The sequence below is a fragment of the Dama dama genome, chromosome 24 (genome assembly GCF_033118175.1).
Source record: "Dama dama isolate Ldn47 chromosome 24, ASM3311817v1, whole genome shotgun sequence".
Lineage (NCBI taxonomy): Eukaryota > Metazoa > Chordata > Mammalia > Artiodactyla > Cervidae > Dama > Dama dama.
The window spans coordinates 12630346-12646262 of NC_083704.1; the positions used below are offsets into that span (position 1 = coordinate 12630346).

Genomic DNA, 15917 nt, shown 5'->3' on the forward strand with positions numbered 1-15917 from the left:
GTTGGCTATCTCAGAGGGAAGCCTGCAGTCTCTCATCACCAAGTACACTGATTATTTTGGTCTTGTCGCTCAGTCGCGTCCTACTCTTTGTGACCCCATGGACTGCAACACACCAGGCCTCTCTGTCCTTCACCAGATTATTTTGTAGATGGCCTTTATCTGGTCAAGGAAGTTCCCTGCTATCCTGAAAGTTTTTATAATGAACGGATATTGAATTTTTTCAAATGCTTTTTCTGCGCCAGTTGATAAGAACATTCAGGTTTTCTTGCTCTGTTAATGGGTGTCTCTTGTGGCTGAGCGTAGGTTCTAGGTGCCCAGGCTTCAGTGGTTGCCGCTTGCGGGCTCATTGGGGTGGCATTCAGGCCTTCAGGCGCTGGGGCTTTAGTAATTGGGTGTGTGGGCTCAGTTGCCCTGCAGCATGTGGAATCTTCCCGGGCCAGGGATCAAACCCATGTCCCCTGCACTAGCAGGCAGATTCTCATCCACCGTACGCGAGGGAAGTCCTGTGCCCTTATTCTTTGGCGGCTTTTGATAGCCTGAAAAGAGTTGATCCAGCAGCTTGTAATGCTCCGCCGAGACTTGGGCGCACTGGTAGCTGAGCTCGGGTTCTTCTCTTTGCTCTTCCTGTGGCTGCAGCCCTTTGGGCTTTGCCCGTGTCTGACTTCTGCACACACCTTAGAACAGGATAAAGTTGTGAAACTCAGTTCAGACACAGCATGCAGGAGGAAGCCCTTGACTCCGTGGCTAGATCTAAGTTGACTCGCCTCACCTTGCTGAGGTTCTGCTGAGTGCCCGGGCCCAGGGCAGCCGTGAGGCCGGTGTGTCCCTGTGGCATTTCTCTGAGCGGGTCTCTTAGCAGGTGCCCAAGAGGAGGCTTTGTTTAGCAGGAGCTGTTTGCTCCTGTCTCTGTCCTCCCGGCTTCCTCCAAAGGCATCGAGACCAGGGCGGAGGCAGGACGGAAAACCTCTGTGTCTCACCAGCAGGCAGCTTCCAGCAGCCAGGAGGCCTGCAGGGAGCCTGCGGGCCCGGGAAGGGGAAACGTGGGGACGGGCTGCGCTCCAGCCTAACCGGGGTTGTTTCATAAGCAGAGGCCGAGGGGGTGGGGAACTTTCTGAAGGAAAGTCTTTGTTTTCACCTGGCACACGGGTGATTTGAAAGTGAGAGAGTCGGGGAGAGTGAGGCATGGGAGAGAGGCTGGCTTTGGGGAGTGATGTCGCCAAAGCCGGGGGTGCAGGTCACTGTTAACTGTGCCTTTGAACCAAGGGTGTGGCGGCTGGAGACGGAAGCGGTCAAGGGCCAGGCATATACTCCTGCCCGTGGTCTTGTCCCCTCTGGGGAGTCATTTTCCAAAACCCGACCAAAGAGCAGCAGAGGGGACGCTGACAGCCCTCTGGAGGCAGGGGGCCTGGCGTGTTTTATCTTTCATCCAGGGCTCTGTTTGTGCAAAGATCTAGACAGACAGCTCTGCCAGCTGGTTTGGAGCCTGTGGTCAGCAGTCTGAGGAATCCGAGGCAGCTGCCTCCCATTTGAGCTCGCAGGGGGAGTTTCCTGTCTGCCCCGAGAGCTGTGATGCAGGAGGGGCTCCCCACGTCACCCCAAGGCCCCCCCGGACATCTGTGCCACCTGTCACCCGCGTCCCCTCCTCCCCGCCGCCTCTGTATTCCTCCGGCTGGATTCTGCTCCTTATCCAACCCTGCTGGACACAGGCTCCCCCTCTCTGAGCCATTTCCACTGCCTGTGTTTTCCAAGCCTGAAGTTCCACTTGTGGCTCTTCCTGCTCAGTGATCTTCACTGGCTCCCCACTACCCACCCCTACTCGCCCCTACCGTCTTCTTTCTCTCCAGGACCTGTTGCCCCCTTTCCTGCGCCAGTTTAGTTTCCATCACACAGGGAGGGTTTGCTAACAGTGGACAGCTCACCCGCCCCCAAATATCTGCCCCATGCTTCTCCAGCCTCACCTTCCCACGAGGATCCCCCCCGCCCCACCGCCTCCGCTGGAAGCCTTCTTCCCTTCTCCACATGTTCAAATCCTGCAGCCCCTGAGTCCACCCTGGACCACACCCGCTCTTTACAGAGGACGTGCCTGCCTTCCTCACAGATGGTACCTCCCTGATGGCGTTCGTCCCTGTTTTCTTTTCTTTTCTTTTTTTTTTTAAATATTTTATTTATTTGAGCTGCGCTGGGGCTTAGTTGCAGCATGTGGGATCTTGAATCTTCATTTGGGCATGTGGGCTCTTTAGTTACGGCATGCGGGATCTAGTTCCCCGACCAGGGATCAAACCCGGGCCCCCTGCGCGGAGTCTTAACCACTGGGCCACCAGGGAAAGCCTCGTCCCCTTTTTCTTTTAATGTCCCCGTGTCTGGGTCTGAAGCCCCTTGTCCTTTGAGGCAGGGCCCGGGTCTAACCTGTCCTCACGGTGTACTTATTGCCTGCTGACAACTCGCGTGCTTAGATGAACCACCGGTTAACGATTGCCGTCTGCTCAGAGCTTCTCAAACATCATCCCATGTTACTTTTCTCAGAATACATCCGCAGGGACTTTTAATACTTGGTCAAATGTTTACTAGAGCACTACCAGCCATTCTAAGTGTTTTGCTCGAATTGTCTCACTTAATCTTCACATCAACTCTTTGTGGTAGGTTTTCTTCTTACCCCATCTTAAAGATGAGGAGACTGAGGCCTAGCGAGGTTAACTGGCCCATCAGGACTTGTGTTTGGTAAGTGAGTGTTTGACCCACGGGGTTTGCTGGCTGTGATTACAGCTCCTTTCAGGCGCACTTGTTCCGACTGAAGACCAGCCTCTGGCTTACACTCAGGTTTCCTTCTCCTCTCTCTGGGCGCCCTATGACAATAATATACCCTAATCGCTGTGGTTTTCCATCAGTGATACATGCTTACAATCCCTCAGTGGCTCTTGTGTACTTGCTTTGTCATTTTTTATCCCAGACTAATTTCTTTTTCCCCCAGGCCGGTACTGAGTTGGCATCATGCTGCCTGGGTTTTTAATCAAGGCAGCCCACACCCACAGTGTCAAATCCAGCAGGCACTTACTTCTGGCAGGCGCCCAGGGCTGGATGCCAGGCCTGCTGCTGGGGCCGGACCACACAGCTTCTCCAAATATTTACTTCACCAGGATCTGGCCAAAGCATTGAATGGCGTAACTCTCTCTCTCCTGTGTCAAGGTTTCCTTAGGATCATCCTTGGCAAAATGGAAACCAGTGTAGCCTTGTGTTCCTAAGCAGGGCTGGGAACATCGTTAGGACTCAATAAATAATCACTGAATAAATAACTTTATTCTTCTTTCCACTGTAAAAACTGGGGTCGCCCGAATGGGAAACCAGGGAAGTTCTGAAAACACATGCGTCAGTTAGCGGTTGCTGCATGACAAATAGCCCTAAAATCTTGGCGGCGTCACCGAGTGTTTACTGCTTACATGATGGGGGTCACTGCGGTTGGCCCCGCTGATCATGACCCAGGCTTGCTTCTGTGTCCGGAGGCTGGCTTTTCATCCGATCTGGACTGGGTTCATCTGGAGTAACTGGGTTTCAGGACTGTCTGAATGTCTGCCACCAGACATTTCCTCCTTAGATGCCACTGCAGAGAAGCCCAGACCAAGAGCTGGTGGAGGTAGCCTGTGACTGTCAGTGGCATTTTTCATTTTTCTCAGCCAAGCCCGGAGCATCCAGGCTGGGACCTAGCAGCTTGAGTCTCCTGACGTGGCGGGAAGTGGCGTCGTCACAAAGCACGTGGTGGGGTACCTGCTCCCCAGACTTAGGGGCGTGCCTGTGCTCAGCACTGTGGAGACAGTCGCTGCCCTGAATTTGAAGAAGATCAATATATAGATGTATCTGGTAGGAAGATCTTCTCTTCAAATGAAATCTTAACCAGAAAGCGTAAATAAGTGGTTCTCACCAGCTGAGCTGCTTGGGGTGGACCCAAGAGGATTCAGAGGTAGCCATCCAGGGCTCCTTCTTTTTAATTTTTGCTGCTTCATGCAGCATGTCAGATTATAGGTCTCCAATGAGGGACCATACTTGAGTCCCTCACATGGGAAGTGCAGAGTCTTAACCACCAACAGAGCCCTGGCTCCTCCTGCATCTCCTTCTTAGATGCCACTGCAGGGGTGCCCAGACTGAGAGCTGGCAGAGTAGCCTCTGACTGTCACTGGCATTTTTTTCATTTTTCTCAGCTGAGCCCGGAGCATCCAGATCCAGCAGAGCCTCTTGTTGAGGACCATCCAGGTTGAGCATCGTTTTGGGGGTGTGACTTGGGATGGAGGTGGGGATTTATGGAGCCGTCCTCAGCCATCCCCACTGCAGCCAGGGGCTGCCCTGTGTAATTGTCAGCGACCGGGTTCTTGGAGGCAACAGCTGCCTTCCAGCTGAGCCGCCCGAAAGCTCTTGGCAGAGGGGCTGTGTCTACGCCAGGGTCCCAGGTGGGGACCCAGATGTGATCCCTCACCTGGGCCCTCCGCTGCCCTCTGAACAGACCTCAACTTCCCTTTGCACAAGAATCAAAACACGAAACCCAGAACAATGCATATGCAACTTTCAAAACAGGCCAGGCGGGACTTTTTTTTTTTTTTTTTTTTGGTTTAAGTGCCTGCTCCAGCTACTATGGTTGCACCGCAAATTGCCGCTAAAGTTAGTGTGTGTTAAACAGCCACTCGCTAGGCTCACAGATTCTGTGGGTCAGGAGCGTGGGCGGGACACGGTGAACAGGGCTTTGTCTTTGCTCCATGGTGACTGGGCAGCTGGGAGAACTTGAGAGCTGGGCCGGAGGAGCCGGAGGCTTTGCTTTCTCATGCGTTGAGCTCGGTGCTGACCAGTGACCCACCCTCAGCTGGGGCTTTGGCCAGACACCCACTCTCGGCCTCCCCGAGTGACCTCTGGTGGGAGAGCTCCAGGGGTGCATTTGCAGACGGGGTGGGGGCCCAGGAAAGTTGCATCAGCGTCCCTGATCCAGCCGTGGAAGGCCAGCAGGGTCACTTTCACCACCTGCCAGGAGGCTGTTCAGGTGACCCAGGTTCAAGGCAGGGGATGTGTCCTGCTTCGAGATGAGGAGCAGCCAGGGTCTAGAAGAACACAGGAGCCTGGAATTGTTGCTACGGCTATTCTCTGAAAGCACAGTCAGCTGGCATGCAGTAACGAGGGGTGAGATGTTCCTTCTACCCCTCACTGCTGAGGCCGAGGCATCAGAATATCTGGCTGCAGGGAATTTAAGCCTCTTGTGCAGTCCATCCTGTCTCCTACCCCAGACCATTGAGTCCTCAGGGAGAGCTTTATTAAAGCTTTGCCAATGAAGTCATCTGCCGTGTCCCACGTACGTGCGTGCATGCTAAGTTGCTCCAGTCGTGTCTGACTCTTCCCAACCCCATGGACTGTAGCCCGCCGGGCTCCTGGGATTCTCCAGGTAAGAATACTGGAGTGGGTTGCCATGCCCTCCTCCAGGGGATCTTCCCGACCCAGGAATCCAACCCACATCTCTTTCATCTCTTGTGTTGGTAGGCAGGTTCTTTACCACTGGGACCACCACCTGGGACCTCAACCTGGGGAGAAAAAACAAACATAAAAGGGGGCAGAAGCAGGGTTCTGTGATTAAGAACCAAACTGTGGAATTGGATAGAAAAGACTGAATCCCTCCTCCGGACAAATAGCTCTATGGCCTGGGACGGGCACTTCCCACATCTCGGTTTCTTCATCTGCGTAAGGGGAATCATATGAGCAGAACCCAGGGCCAGGCTCATGGGAGGTACCTGATTCACAGTAGCCATCCCTGAGAATAAGCTTCATCATTTTAGCACTTTGTAGAAAGCTCACATCCCAGCAAGGGCCGTTGACCCTACCCCTGCTCCCCCCAGTCCTGGAGAAGAGTCTCGGCAGTCTCTCTCTCTTACTTTCTTTTCATGATTCATCAGGGAACCTCTGAGAAACACTAGCTCCTACTCTTGAGTCAGACCCGGGGCGGGGGTTGGGGGGGGCGGTCACACAGTGGGGTTTTTTCATCCCATTCTCTAGGTTTTAGAATCTTTAAAAGAAAGAGAGAGAGAGAGAGCATTTCATGTATTTTCTGTTTTCCCCCATTCTAAATTAATACTGTGTTTCCTCAGTTAAGGGCTTCCTATTTCAATAGAATAATTTAGTAAAGATGACGTTACTGGATCAACAGATGTGCTAATTCTTTTTAGATACATGACAATTGGGTGTTAAATCAGGCAGTGCCTCCCAAGCCTGAGCTTAGTATTAGTCCTCATGTGTTAGGTCAGTGTTAACTGTTACTTCATGGTTCACTGCATACGTGTTTGGGGGTGAAGCACCAGGACTCTCCGTGTGTTACTCCAAGTTATTCTCATCCCATCTTTACCTGCATTACCTGTGGCGGCAGTCACCACCAGCTCATGCCCAATCTTCCTTGATTTTTTTTTTCCTATACCTCGTGGCACATGAGATTTTGGTTTCCTGACCAGGGATGGAACCCTTGCCCCCAACAGTGGAAGCTCGGAGTCCTAACCACTGGACCACCAGGGAATTCCCTCCATCCTCCTTGAATTATACCTTCACCTCCTTAGACTTCCCTTTTAATTTTTAATAACTTTATTGGTATATAATGTACATAACATAAAAGCTCCTCATTTTAAGCGTACAATTCAGTCATTTTTAGTAAGCTGACAGAGTTGTGCAGCCATCACCATAATCCAATTTTAGATCTTTTCCGTCATTCCCAAAAGATCCCTCATGCACACTTGCTCCCATATTATTCTGAAGAGGCAGCTCCTGTACTACTATATTTATCTCATCCATAAATATTTCAGGGTATATGTGTGTGTGTCTTTTTTTTTTCCACATGGCATGCGGGATCTTATTTCCCCAACTAGGGGTAGAAACTGGGCCCCCTGCATTGAAAGCGCAGAGCTTTAACCACTGGACCACCAAGGAAGTCCCAGGGTATGTCTTAATCATCCAGCACCCTGCGTGCTTATTGTGGTGGCCCCTACTAAGGCCCCTTCCCGCCTGGGAAGCAAGCGGACCCCTCAAAGCAAACCTCTGCGTTCAGTGCTGTCTCCCGTAACCCGAGCCAAGGTGATGTGATTGCAGAGAAGAGGCTGCCATTCACCCACAGGCCATGTTTACCCTGGGGCGCTGGTGAGAGTCCAGTTTTGCCCCAAATTCAGTCCTGCACCCATCATCTAAGGCCTCCTCTGTGCTGGGCCCTGCCCTTGCGCCCACCGCTGAACTGCGTACAGAGAAGAATGCACAGGGCTGGGGTGGCCAGCTGGTCACAGCATCACTCTGGCCCGATCCGCACCTGAACACGTGTGTGCGTTTTGCAGAGCTTCCCTGATGACCCTTTGTGTCTGGGGTCAAAGCTTGCACTTGTTTCAGATGCACAAGAGAAGCCTGAAGGTGCGGGTCTCCTCCCACGTGTTAATGGTGGGGCCTGTCCCAGGGGATGCTTTCTCCTTTCTCTCTCCCCCTCTCGGCATGAGGGGGCAAGAGCATGGTCCTGCCGGGTGCCTGCAACATGGAAGGCCTCAGGAGTGGGTGGACTGTAAACTGTATTCATTCATTCCAGCCAAAAATATTAGCTATGGAGAATCCATGTGCCCTTCAAGGTCCTGACTTTGGAACAACAGCAGTGAGCAAAACAGACCAAAACCCTCAGCACCATGGGGCTTACAGTCAGGGGTGACAGACAATAAAAACTAAACAGATGAAATGCACTGCCTGCTGGGGCTCTGAAGCAGAATAAGTGAGTGAGGAGGGACTACACATGATAAAATACTTACCTTTCTAAAAAGCAGGGTGTAGGGACTTCCCCGGTGGTCCAGTGGTTAGGGCTCCACTTTCCAGTGCAGGGAGCATGGGTTCCATCCCTGGTTAGGGAATTAAGATCCCATAAGCCTCCTGGCGAAAAAAAACCAAAACATAAAAAAGAAACCAGAAGTGATATTGTAACAAATTCAATAATGACTTTCAAGATGGCCCAGGTAAGAAAGAAGTCTTCTAAAAAATGAAAAGCATGGTATAAAACAGTGTATAGAGGTTTCCTTGGTGGCTCAGTGGCAAAAAAAAAAAAAAAATCTGCTTGCCAATGCAGGGGACACAGGTTTGATCCCTGAACCAGGAAGATCCCACCTTCTGCAGAGCAACTAAGCCCATGGGCGACAACTACTGAGCCTGTGCTCTAAAGCCACAGCTGCTGAAGCCGCATGCCTAGAGCCCGCGCTCTACAACAAGGGGGGCCACTGCAATGAGAAGCCCCCACTCACTGCAACTGGAGAAAAGCCCACGCAGCAGCAATAAATAAATAAAGTTTATCTAACACAGCCAAAAATAAAAATTATCTTAAACAACTGTACATAGCGTGCAATCCAGTCTCTGAAAGGGAAAAAGAATATGTATGTGTTCAAAACATCCATGTGTAGAAAGAAATACCCTAAACTCCAGAGGTGGTAGTTATCTCTGAGAAGTGGGATTATGGGTGATTTTTTTGTTTTCTTAGACACTTCATGCGTTGATTTTCTATTCTGTATAAGTATCGATCATGTAATTAGAGTGACCCTATTCCTTAAGTGGGACAACTGACATGACTGTCATTTCTAAAGGGCCCCCCCTTTCTGAGTCAGAGCCCCAGAGCCCTGCCTCCGGGTGTGAGAGCATTGGAATCAAGGCAGGTTTCCCTTCTATTATCCAGGGTCCCACAGGCTGTTCTGTGCTTGCTCCCAGCGGGAAGCAGAGGGCTCAAGCCCTTGGCTGAAAGCGGAGGCCAGGAGCCGGGACAGGGGCCTGGAGAGACGCAATCAGGTCCCATGGGCAGGGCGGTGTTGTGGGGAGCAGGGGTACACAGCCATGTGCCTTATTTTCCTTATAAAAGGATTACAACAGGATTTGCCTCTTAGGACTGCTGTGAGGATGAACATGGTTAAAAACTGTAGAGCACTTATCCCTGGGCCTGGGTATAATGCCGTTAAAGATCTCCACGAGGCCTCATAAAGCGCCTTTTACAATCCTTTGGCCACCTGATGCGAAGAGCTGACTCATTTGAAAAGACCCTGATGCTGGGAAAGATTGAGGGCAGGAGGAGAGGGGACGATAGAGGATGAGATGGTTGGGTGGCATCGCTGACTCAATGGACATGGGTTTGGGTGGACTCCTGCAGTTGGTGATGGACAGGGAGGCCTGGTGTGCTGCGATTCATGGGGTCGCAAAGAGTCGGATACAACTGAGCGACCGAACTGAACTGAACAACTTTGTATGGGGATTTTTTTTTTTTTTTGGCCAGTGCCGTGCAGCTTGAGGGATTTTAGTTCCCCGACCAGGGATCTAACCTGTGCCCCCTGCAGTGGAAACGTGGAGTCCTAACCACTGGACTGCCGGGGAATTCCCCATATGTGATCTTTATAATACAAGAAAATAAGTGAATTTTACCACGGAACAGTCCATTGGCACATGCCTTTCCATGAGCTGGCGCGGGGCCATTTCCTGGAGGCGAGAGGAGGGGGCTTCACCGACAGGCAGGGGTGCGTCTGCGCGAGCCAGGGCAGAGCTCAGTCACAGCTGGGATATCGCAGTCTCCTGCCATCCTCCCCGCCCCAGGCAGAGCCACCGATGGGCCCGCTTACACCTACAGATACATTTGCCCATCACTGCATCATCGCCCACATCTCTGACTTTTTGAACAAGCCAGCTTTCATCTCCTGGCCTTTTCCAGAAAAGCCTCTTAGAGCGGGTCTGCGGCCTTTTGATCCTGCCTTTCCTCACTTACTTTCCCTCCTCCTGCCTATGTCTCTCACTGAAACATTATTCCAAGGTCAGAAGAAAAACCCTGCGAGAGGGTGGGGTTGGTGAGCTGCTGGCACCCAGCCCCGGCAGGCTCTCACACAAAGGTACGTGATGCCATCTGCAGCCAGGCGTGGGCAGGGTGTTAGGGGACAGACCTGCCGAGGGGATGTCCCTGGGCAGTTCATCTCCTGAGCACCGCCGCTGGAGGCTTGTCCAGAAATTGTCCGTCTTAGACGTCAGAATTCCATTTGCTTTTTGAAGGAGACCCACCCAGCCTGAAAGCCTGGATTCACTGCCTGGCACATGGCCGTGGACTTCAGATCTGCCTGTGTTAGTCTCCAAAGTTCTCAGGGGATGACAGTCATTTCTCTCGGGTGGTTTCATCTCCTGTGAAATCGAAACTCATGCTGCTTTCACAACACTCATCTCCTTTCTAATAGTAAGAATTTTGATAGCATGGAGTCCGAAAGAACTCAGTCTAGGGGAGAGGGGGTGGTTTCTCATCTGAGGCAAAGCCAGGGTCTCTCCAAACAGTGCCATGGCAGATCCGAGGCTTTGAGTTGAAGGTTCTTGCACCGTGACTTTTAAACCCCTGGACATTTATATTAGATGCCTTATTTTCAACTTTCAATATTTCAATATTTCAACAAACTTGACAGTTTGTTATAAAAGAGCAGATTGGGAATTCCCTGCTGGTTAAGACTCAGAGCCTTCACTGCCAGGACCTAGGTTCAGCCCACAAGCCGCATGGCACAGCCGGAAAAAAAAAAAAAAAAAAGAGAAGACCTATATGAGAGGATCTAGAGAATTCCATGGGTAGAGGGCTACAGTCCATGGGATTGCAAAGAGTCGGACATGACTGAGCAGCTAACACACACACACAGAGGAGGTACCCAGAGAAACAAGTGAGTCCTTCAGGTGGTATCACACTGATAGTACTCTCAATACAACTGATTGTGTCTTCCAGAAATTCTCCAGCCTGCTTCACTTCAGTTTCTCTGAGTTCAGACTTTTTTAACTGGGAACACGAAAAGGTCCTAATAGATAAACAATAAGGACTTACTGTACAGCGCAGGGAACTATATTCAGTATCTCATAATAACCTATAATGGAAAAGAACCTGAAAGAGTACATATATATATGTATAACTGACATATATATGTTTGTGTGTGTTTATATATATGCATATATAACTGAATTACCTTACTGAAGCTAATACCACATTGTAAATCCACTCCATTTTTTTTTTAATGAAGGGGGAAGGGAAAAAAGAGGTTCTGAGAGGGCTGATTATGGGGGCAGTGGAGTTGTCCACATCCCAGCTCTTTTCTCTGCATTGTCTGTTCTTTCTCTTGCTTCACCCTTCCACGTGCCCCCTGAGTGTCAATCTGGAGGATTCAAGGCATTTGCAGAGGTTACTGAGGAGTTCCTGAAAAGTCTAGAATAAAGTGCACTAGCTAAGATGCTGGCTAGCTAAAGTAGCAATGATTGCCTCCTTGGGCAGAAAGGAAGCTTTTGGTAGCGTGCACAAGTATACACCATCTGCCCTCTAAACGAGATTGGCCAGAATCGGGCTTTACTGGAGAAGAATGCATGACTGGTGGCCTGAGACCCAGGGATGAGAATTCGGGGAGTCTTATTTCATAGTCAGGGTTCCCCGAGAAGATGGAGATAGTTTGGGGTCATAGAGCAATCGTGTACTTCTTGGCTCAGCCCTGGGGCTCGTGGGGAAGACCTGCCTGGGCCCCTTCTGTTGCTTGGGGAAACTTAGCCACGCGTCCGCAGACTCAGTCCCAGATAAAGACTGATAAAAATGATTCTAATCTGTGCATTCAATGAGGTGCAAAATTGCTTCTCCACCTCGAAATCACACTGCATAATCCTGGGTTATTTGCATTTTAAGTGAATTAAACCACCCCAGCCTGCGTGAGAGGATCCATGCCAGGTGGGGGGACTCCCCCACCTAACTCCCCAGATAGGCGAGGGCTGGAAATGGAGGGGGGGGTGTTGATGGAGCAGCAGAGCTGTGACCATCAGGCACACTCCTGGGTGAAGCAAAGTCTCCCTTTGGAGCTTTAAAACAGCTTCAAGGTGTGAGTCGTTATATCATCCATGGCCAGTGGGCTGGAGAGGAACCGAAAAAATGAAACTCCTCAGGCTGCTCATTAGCGAAGGGAAATATGCAAACGTTGAGGGTCCCTGAGTGCCAGGGCCACATTCTTCTGCTTTGATCTGTTAAGTAGAACACTCTTCACGCCCACTTTAGGCCTCAAGCTGAATGTTCTTTGCTGGCTTGATGTCCCTGTAACCTAGGACCTTGATAGAATGCTAGCAATGAGGAGCTTTAGAAAATAGCGTTTTTAGAGTTGGCCAGCCTTAGATTGATTTCGTGATTGAATTCTCATGATAGCCGCTCACTTTCTGCAGCAAAGTTTCTCCACGGCAGCGCTGTAGCTTGAGGGCTACACTTGAAGCCAGATAGTTCTTTATTATGGGGGCTGTCCTGTGCATGGAGGGGTGTCAGCATCCCCCCACCACACACACACACGCACACACACACTGTGACAACCAGGAATGTCTCCAGACATCACCAGCTGTCTCATGGAACACAAAATTACACTCCCTTGAACAGTCACTGTTCTGTAGGCCAGAGGCAGTATGAAAGATTTAACCTTTGTCCTAAATTGGTTGTACTTTTAATATTGAGTGAGACTTTATATACATTTAACACCTGTGTGTTATCGGTTCATCCCCTGTTTGGGCTGAGCAACACTTTCTTCTCTGTGAGTGGCCTTCATAGAAACTCAGCCTTCTCTTCCCTCTTCCAGTCTGCCCTCCCGTGTTTTTTTTTTTTTTTTTTTTTTTGGCCATGCCGTGCACATGCGAGATCTTAGTTCCCCAACCAGGGATCGAACCTGGATCCCCTGCATGGGATGCATGTCGTCTTAACCACTGGACCACCAGGGATGTCCCTCCCATGGTATTCTTATGTTGCTAATAATCGACCCGACCTGCGCATTCATTACTAGGTCATGAGTTTATTACTTGTGCACACTCATTCATTCAGGCAACAATATACTTACTTAGCGAGTTCCCATAGCAGGCCCCAGGATGGGGCAGGGAGCGGGGCGGGGGGCGGAGGGGCAGGGCATGGAGCAAGCACCACCCTGTAGCCGGGATTCCCACACGTTTGATGATGCCTCTGGCCTCCTCAGGTCATTCGTGGTCAGGGCTTACATTTTGGAAAGCAAAACTGCATCTGAAGTGGAGGAACATGATCCCTGGAATCAGACAGTCTTAAGACTCAAATCCCTCTCCCACTGCTTACAAACTGGGTGTTAGTCACTCAGTCGTGTCCGACTCTTGGCGACCCCATGGACTGTAGCCCGCCAGGCTTCTCTGTCCATGAGGTTCTCCAGGTAAGAATACTGGAGTGGGTGCCATTTCCTTCTCCAGCGGATCTGCCAACCCAGGGACTGAACCCAGGTCTCCTGCATTGCCGGCAGATTCTTTACTGTCTGAGCTACCAGGAAAGCTCTAACTGGGTAGCCGTAGGCTGATGATGGAGACTGTCTGTCTCCATTTCCCCACAAGCAGGAATTGGGGGGATTTTGCTGACTTGGCAGAGTTCTGGGACGTCTCAATGAGATCATGTACATCAAGCAATCAGTACATGGGAACGATGAGGAAAATTGTAAATTTTCTATAGTAGAACAATCAAACTGAGACAGAAGGGAAAAAAAAGCCAGCAATAACTAAGGACATGCCCCCTTTGTGGACCTTTCCCAAAGTGCAGTGTGAATCTATGTTATTCATTAATCAGACCTCCTCAAAGCAGAAAGACGAACTCAGCCTTTGAGAAGAAGGCCTCTTTCTTCAGATTCTTTATAACCCTATGATTAATATATTTCTTTTCCATCTCAAACAAGGGGTCACATTGACCAAAGGCTTATCTGTACATGCATAATTGAAAAAAACAAAAACACTTCAACGAACTGTGTACTCAGTGCTAACCTGTCAATATGATACATAATTTCTTTGCCTTAAAAATGTATAAAACTGCACCTCTCACTTCTGCTCAATGGAGCAGTTCTCAGAGTTTCTGAGAATCTGTTTTCCAGGTTATCACCCTCGGTTTGACTCGAATAAAATTCTCTTATCTGTCTTCTTAGCTGGATTGTTATTTGATTTCTTGTCAACAGCAACTTACCTTCTGCCAGCTGGTAGGTTATTTGTATGAACTGACATCTTGGTGGGTCAAAAATAGTCAAGTATTGGCAACTTCCTAGGTCAACCTAATGGAACGCTGGGGCCCACTCTCTGACTCTGTGGAGGTTGAGCAGATAGGGGAGTGGTCCTGCCTGGTTATTTCCAGAATCCCTGCCCCCTCTCTCTCTAAGGTTGCACCCTGCTGCTACACAGACTACTTAGGGCAGACATGCCACTCCCTCCCAGCCTGTGTTCACAGTGGCTTATGTGTCAGAAGCTTGTCCTGTGGGGGAGCTGCTCTGTTCCTTGCCAATGTGTGAGGAAGTAACCTCAACTGTGGCAGCTTCTCAGTCCCCTGTGGTTGGTTGTGTTCCTGGTGTTTTGCTTTATAAATCTGTCTTATCACCGTATGCATTTTGTTTTGTTTTCTGGGCCTGTGGGATGTTCGTTCCCTGAACAGGGATCGAACCTGGGCCCCCCGCAGTGGAAGGGCAGAGTCTTAACCACCGGACCTCCAGGGAAGTCCCTGTTGTCTTGTTCGTTCCCTGGGTGCCCATCTCGGGCGGGCACTTCTCTGATGTGTCTGTGTTCCCGCCCCAGGTCACGCTGCTGATCGCCTTCATCTGCGTGAGGACCTCTTTTTGGACCAGCTACAGCGCCTACAGCTACTTCGAAGTGGTCACCATTTGCAACCTGATCATGATCCTCGCCTTCTATCTGGTGCACCTCTTCCGCCTCTACCGCGTGCTCACCTGTATCAGCTGGCCCCTGTCGGTAAGGGAGCGGCCGGGCCGCTCTCCCCCGGCGCGAGTCAGGACGCAGGCTGGGTGCTGGAACCTGACGGCGTCCTTCCCGTCTACCCGCCCCGCCTCTTTGGCTGCCTCAGCTCTGTTGGGTGGCCCTCTCTGCCTCGTGTCCTACTGGCCTCTAAAACTCACCTTCAAGCTGCAAGAAGGCTGCGCTTCTCATCGCATGCTGGTTTTCTCAAGTGACAGTAAATGGGCTGAATGGGGGGTGACTTGGAGGTAGAATGTGGAAGCAGGAAGCTCATAGAGGTGGTGGGTATTTACACTGTCCTACGGATAAGATCTGTCAGCTAAAGTGGACAGGCAAAGTGTGAAGAAAGATATCAGAAGTTGCTAAGGTTTCTTCTTCCCGTTATATTATTTTTAAAACAGCTTTATTTACACTTTGTTGACATGTCATACAATTACCAATTGAAGTGTACAGTTCAGTGGATTTCCGTATGTTTCTAGACTTGTGCAACCGTCGCCTCATTTTTAGAATATTTTCATCACCTCAAAAAGAAACCCTGTACCCTTTAGCTGTTACCTCCTACCCTTCATCTCCTCCAGTCCTGAGCTACTACTAATTGACTTTCTGTCTCTATGACTTTTCCTATTCTGGAGATTTCATGTAAGTAGACTCATAGATGTGGTCTTCTGTGACTGGCTTCTTTGACTTAGTAGAGTGTGTTCATGGCTTATCTATTTATAGCATATATCAGTACTTCATTTCTTTTTATAGCTAAGAAATAACCCATGGAAAGGATATACCACATTTTGGCTTTTTGTTGATTTGTTTGTTTGTTGCGGGTGCACCACGTGGCATGCGGGATCTTAGTTCCCCGGCCAGGGATCGAACCCATGCCCCCTGCAGTGCAAGCACGGAGTCCTAACCACTCAATCACATTTTGTTTATTCATTTATCATTGATGGATATTTGGGTTGTTTCTACCTTTTGGCAATTGTGAATCCTGCTGCTGTGCACATTTGTATACAAGTTTTGTGTATGGACATGTTTTTATTTTGCTTGGGAATATACCTAAGAGTGGAATTGCTGGGTCACATGGTAACTGTTTAATTGTTTGAGGAACTGCCTGGCTATTTTCCAAAGTGGATATAACATGTTGCATTCCAGCAGTC

General features: G+C 50.0%; 1 protein-coding gene across 1 annotated transcript in view; it reads left to right on the top strand.

Moving 5' to 3' along the window:
- Positions 1 to 15917, top strand: part of CMTM7 (CKLF like MARVEL transmembrane domain containing 7) — a 46369-nt gene that overhangs the window by 22724 nt on the left and 7728 nt on the right. Inside the window, exon 2 of the mRNA XM_061127675.1 lies at positions 14593 to 14766. Within this exon, the coding sequence (XP_060983658.1) occupies positions 14593 to 14766 (174 nt within the window). The remainder of the gene's footprint in view (positions 1 to 14592; positions 14767 to 15917) is intronic.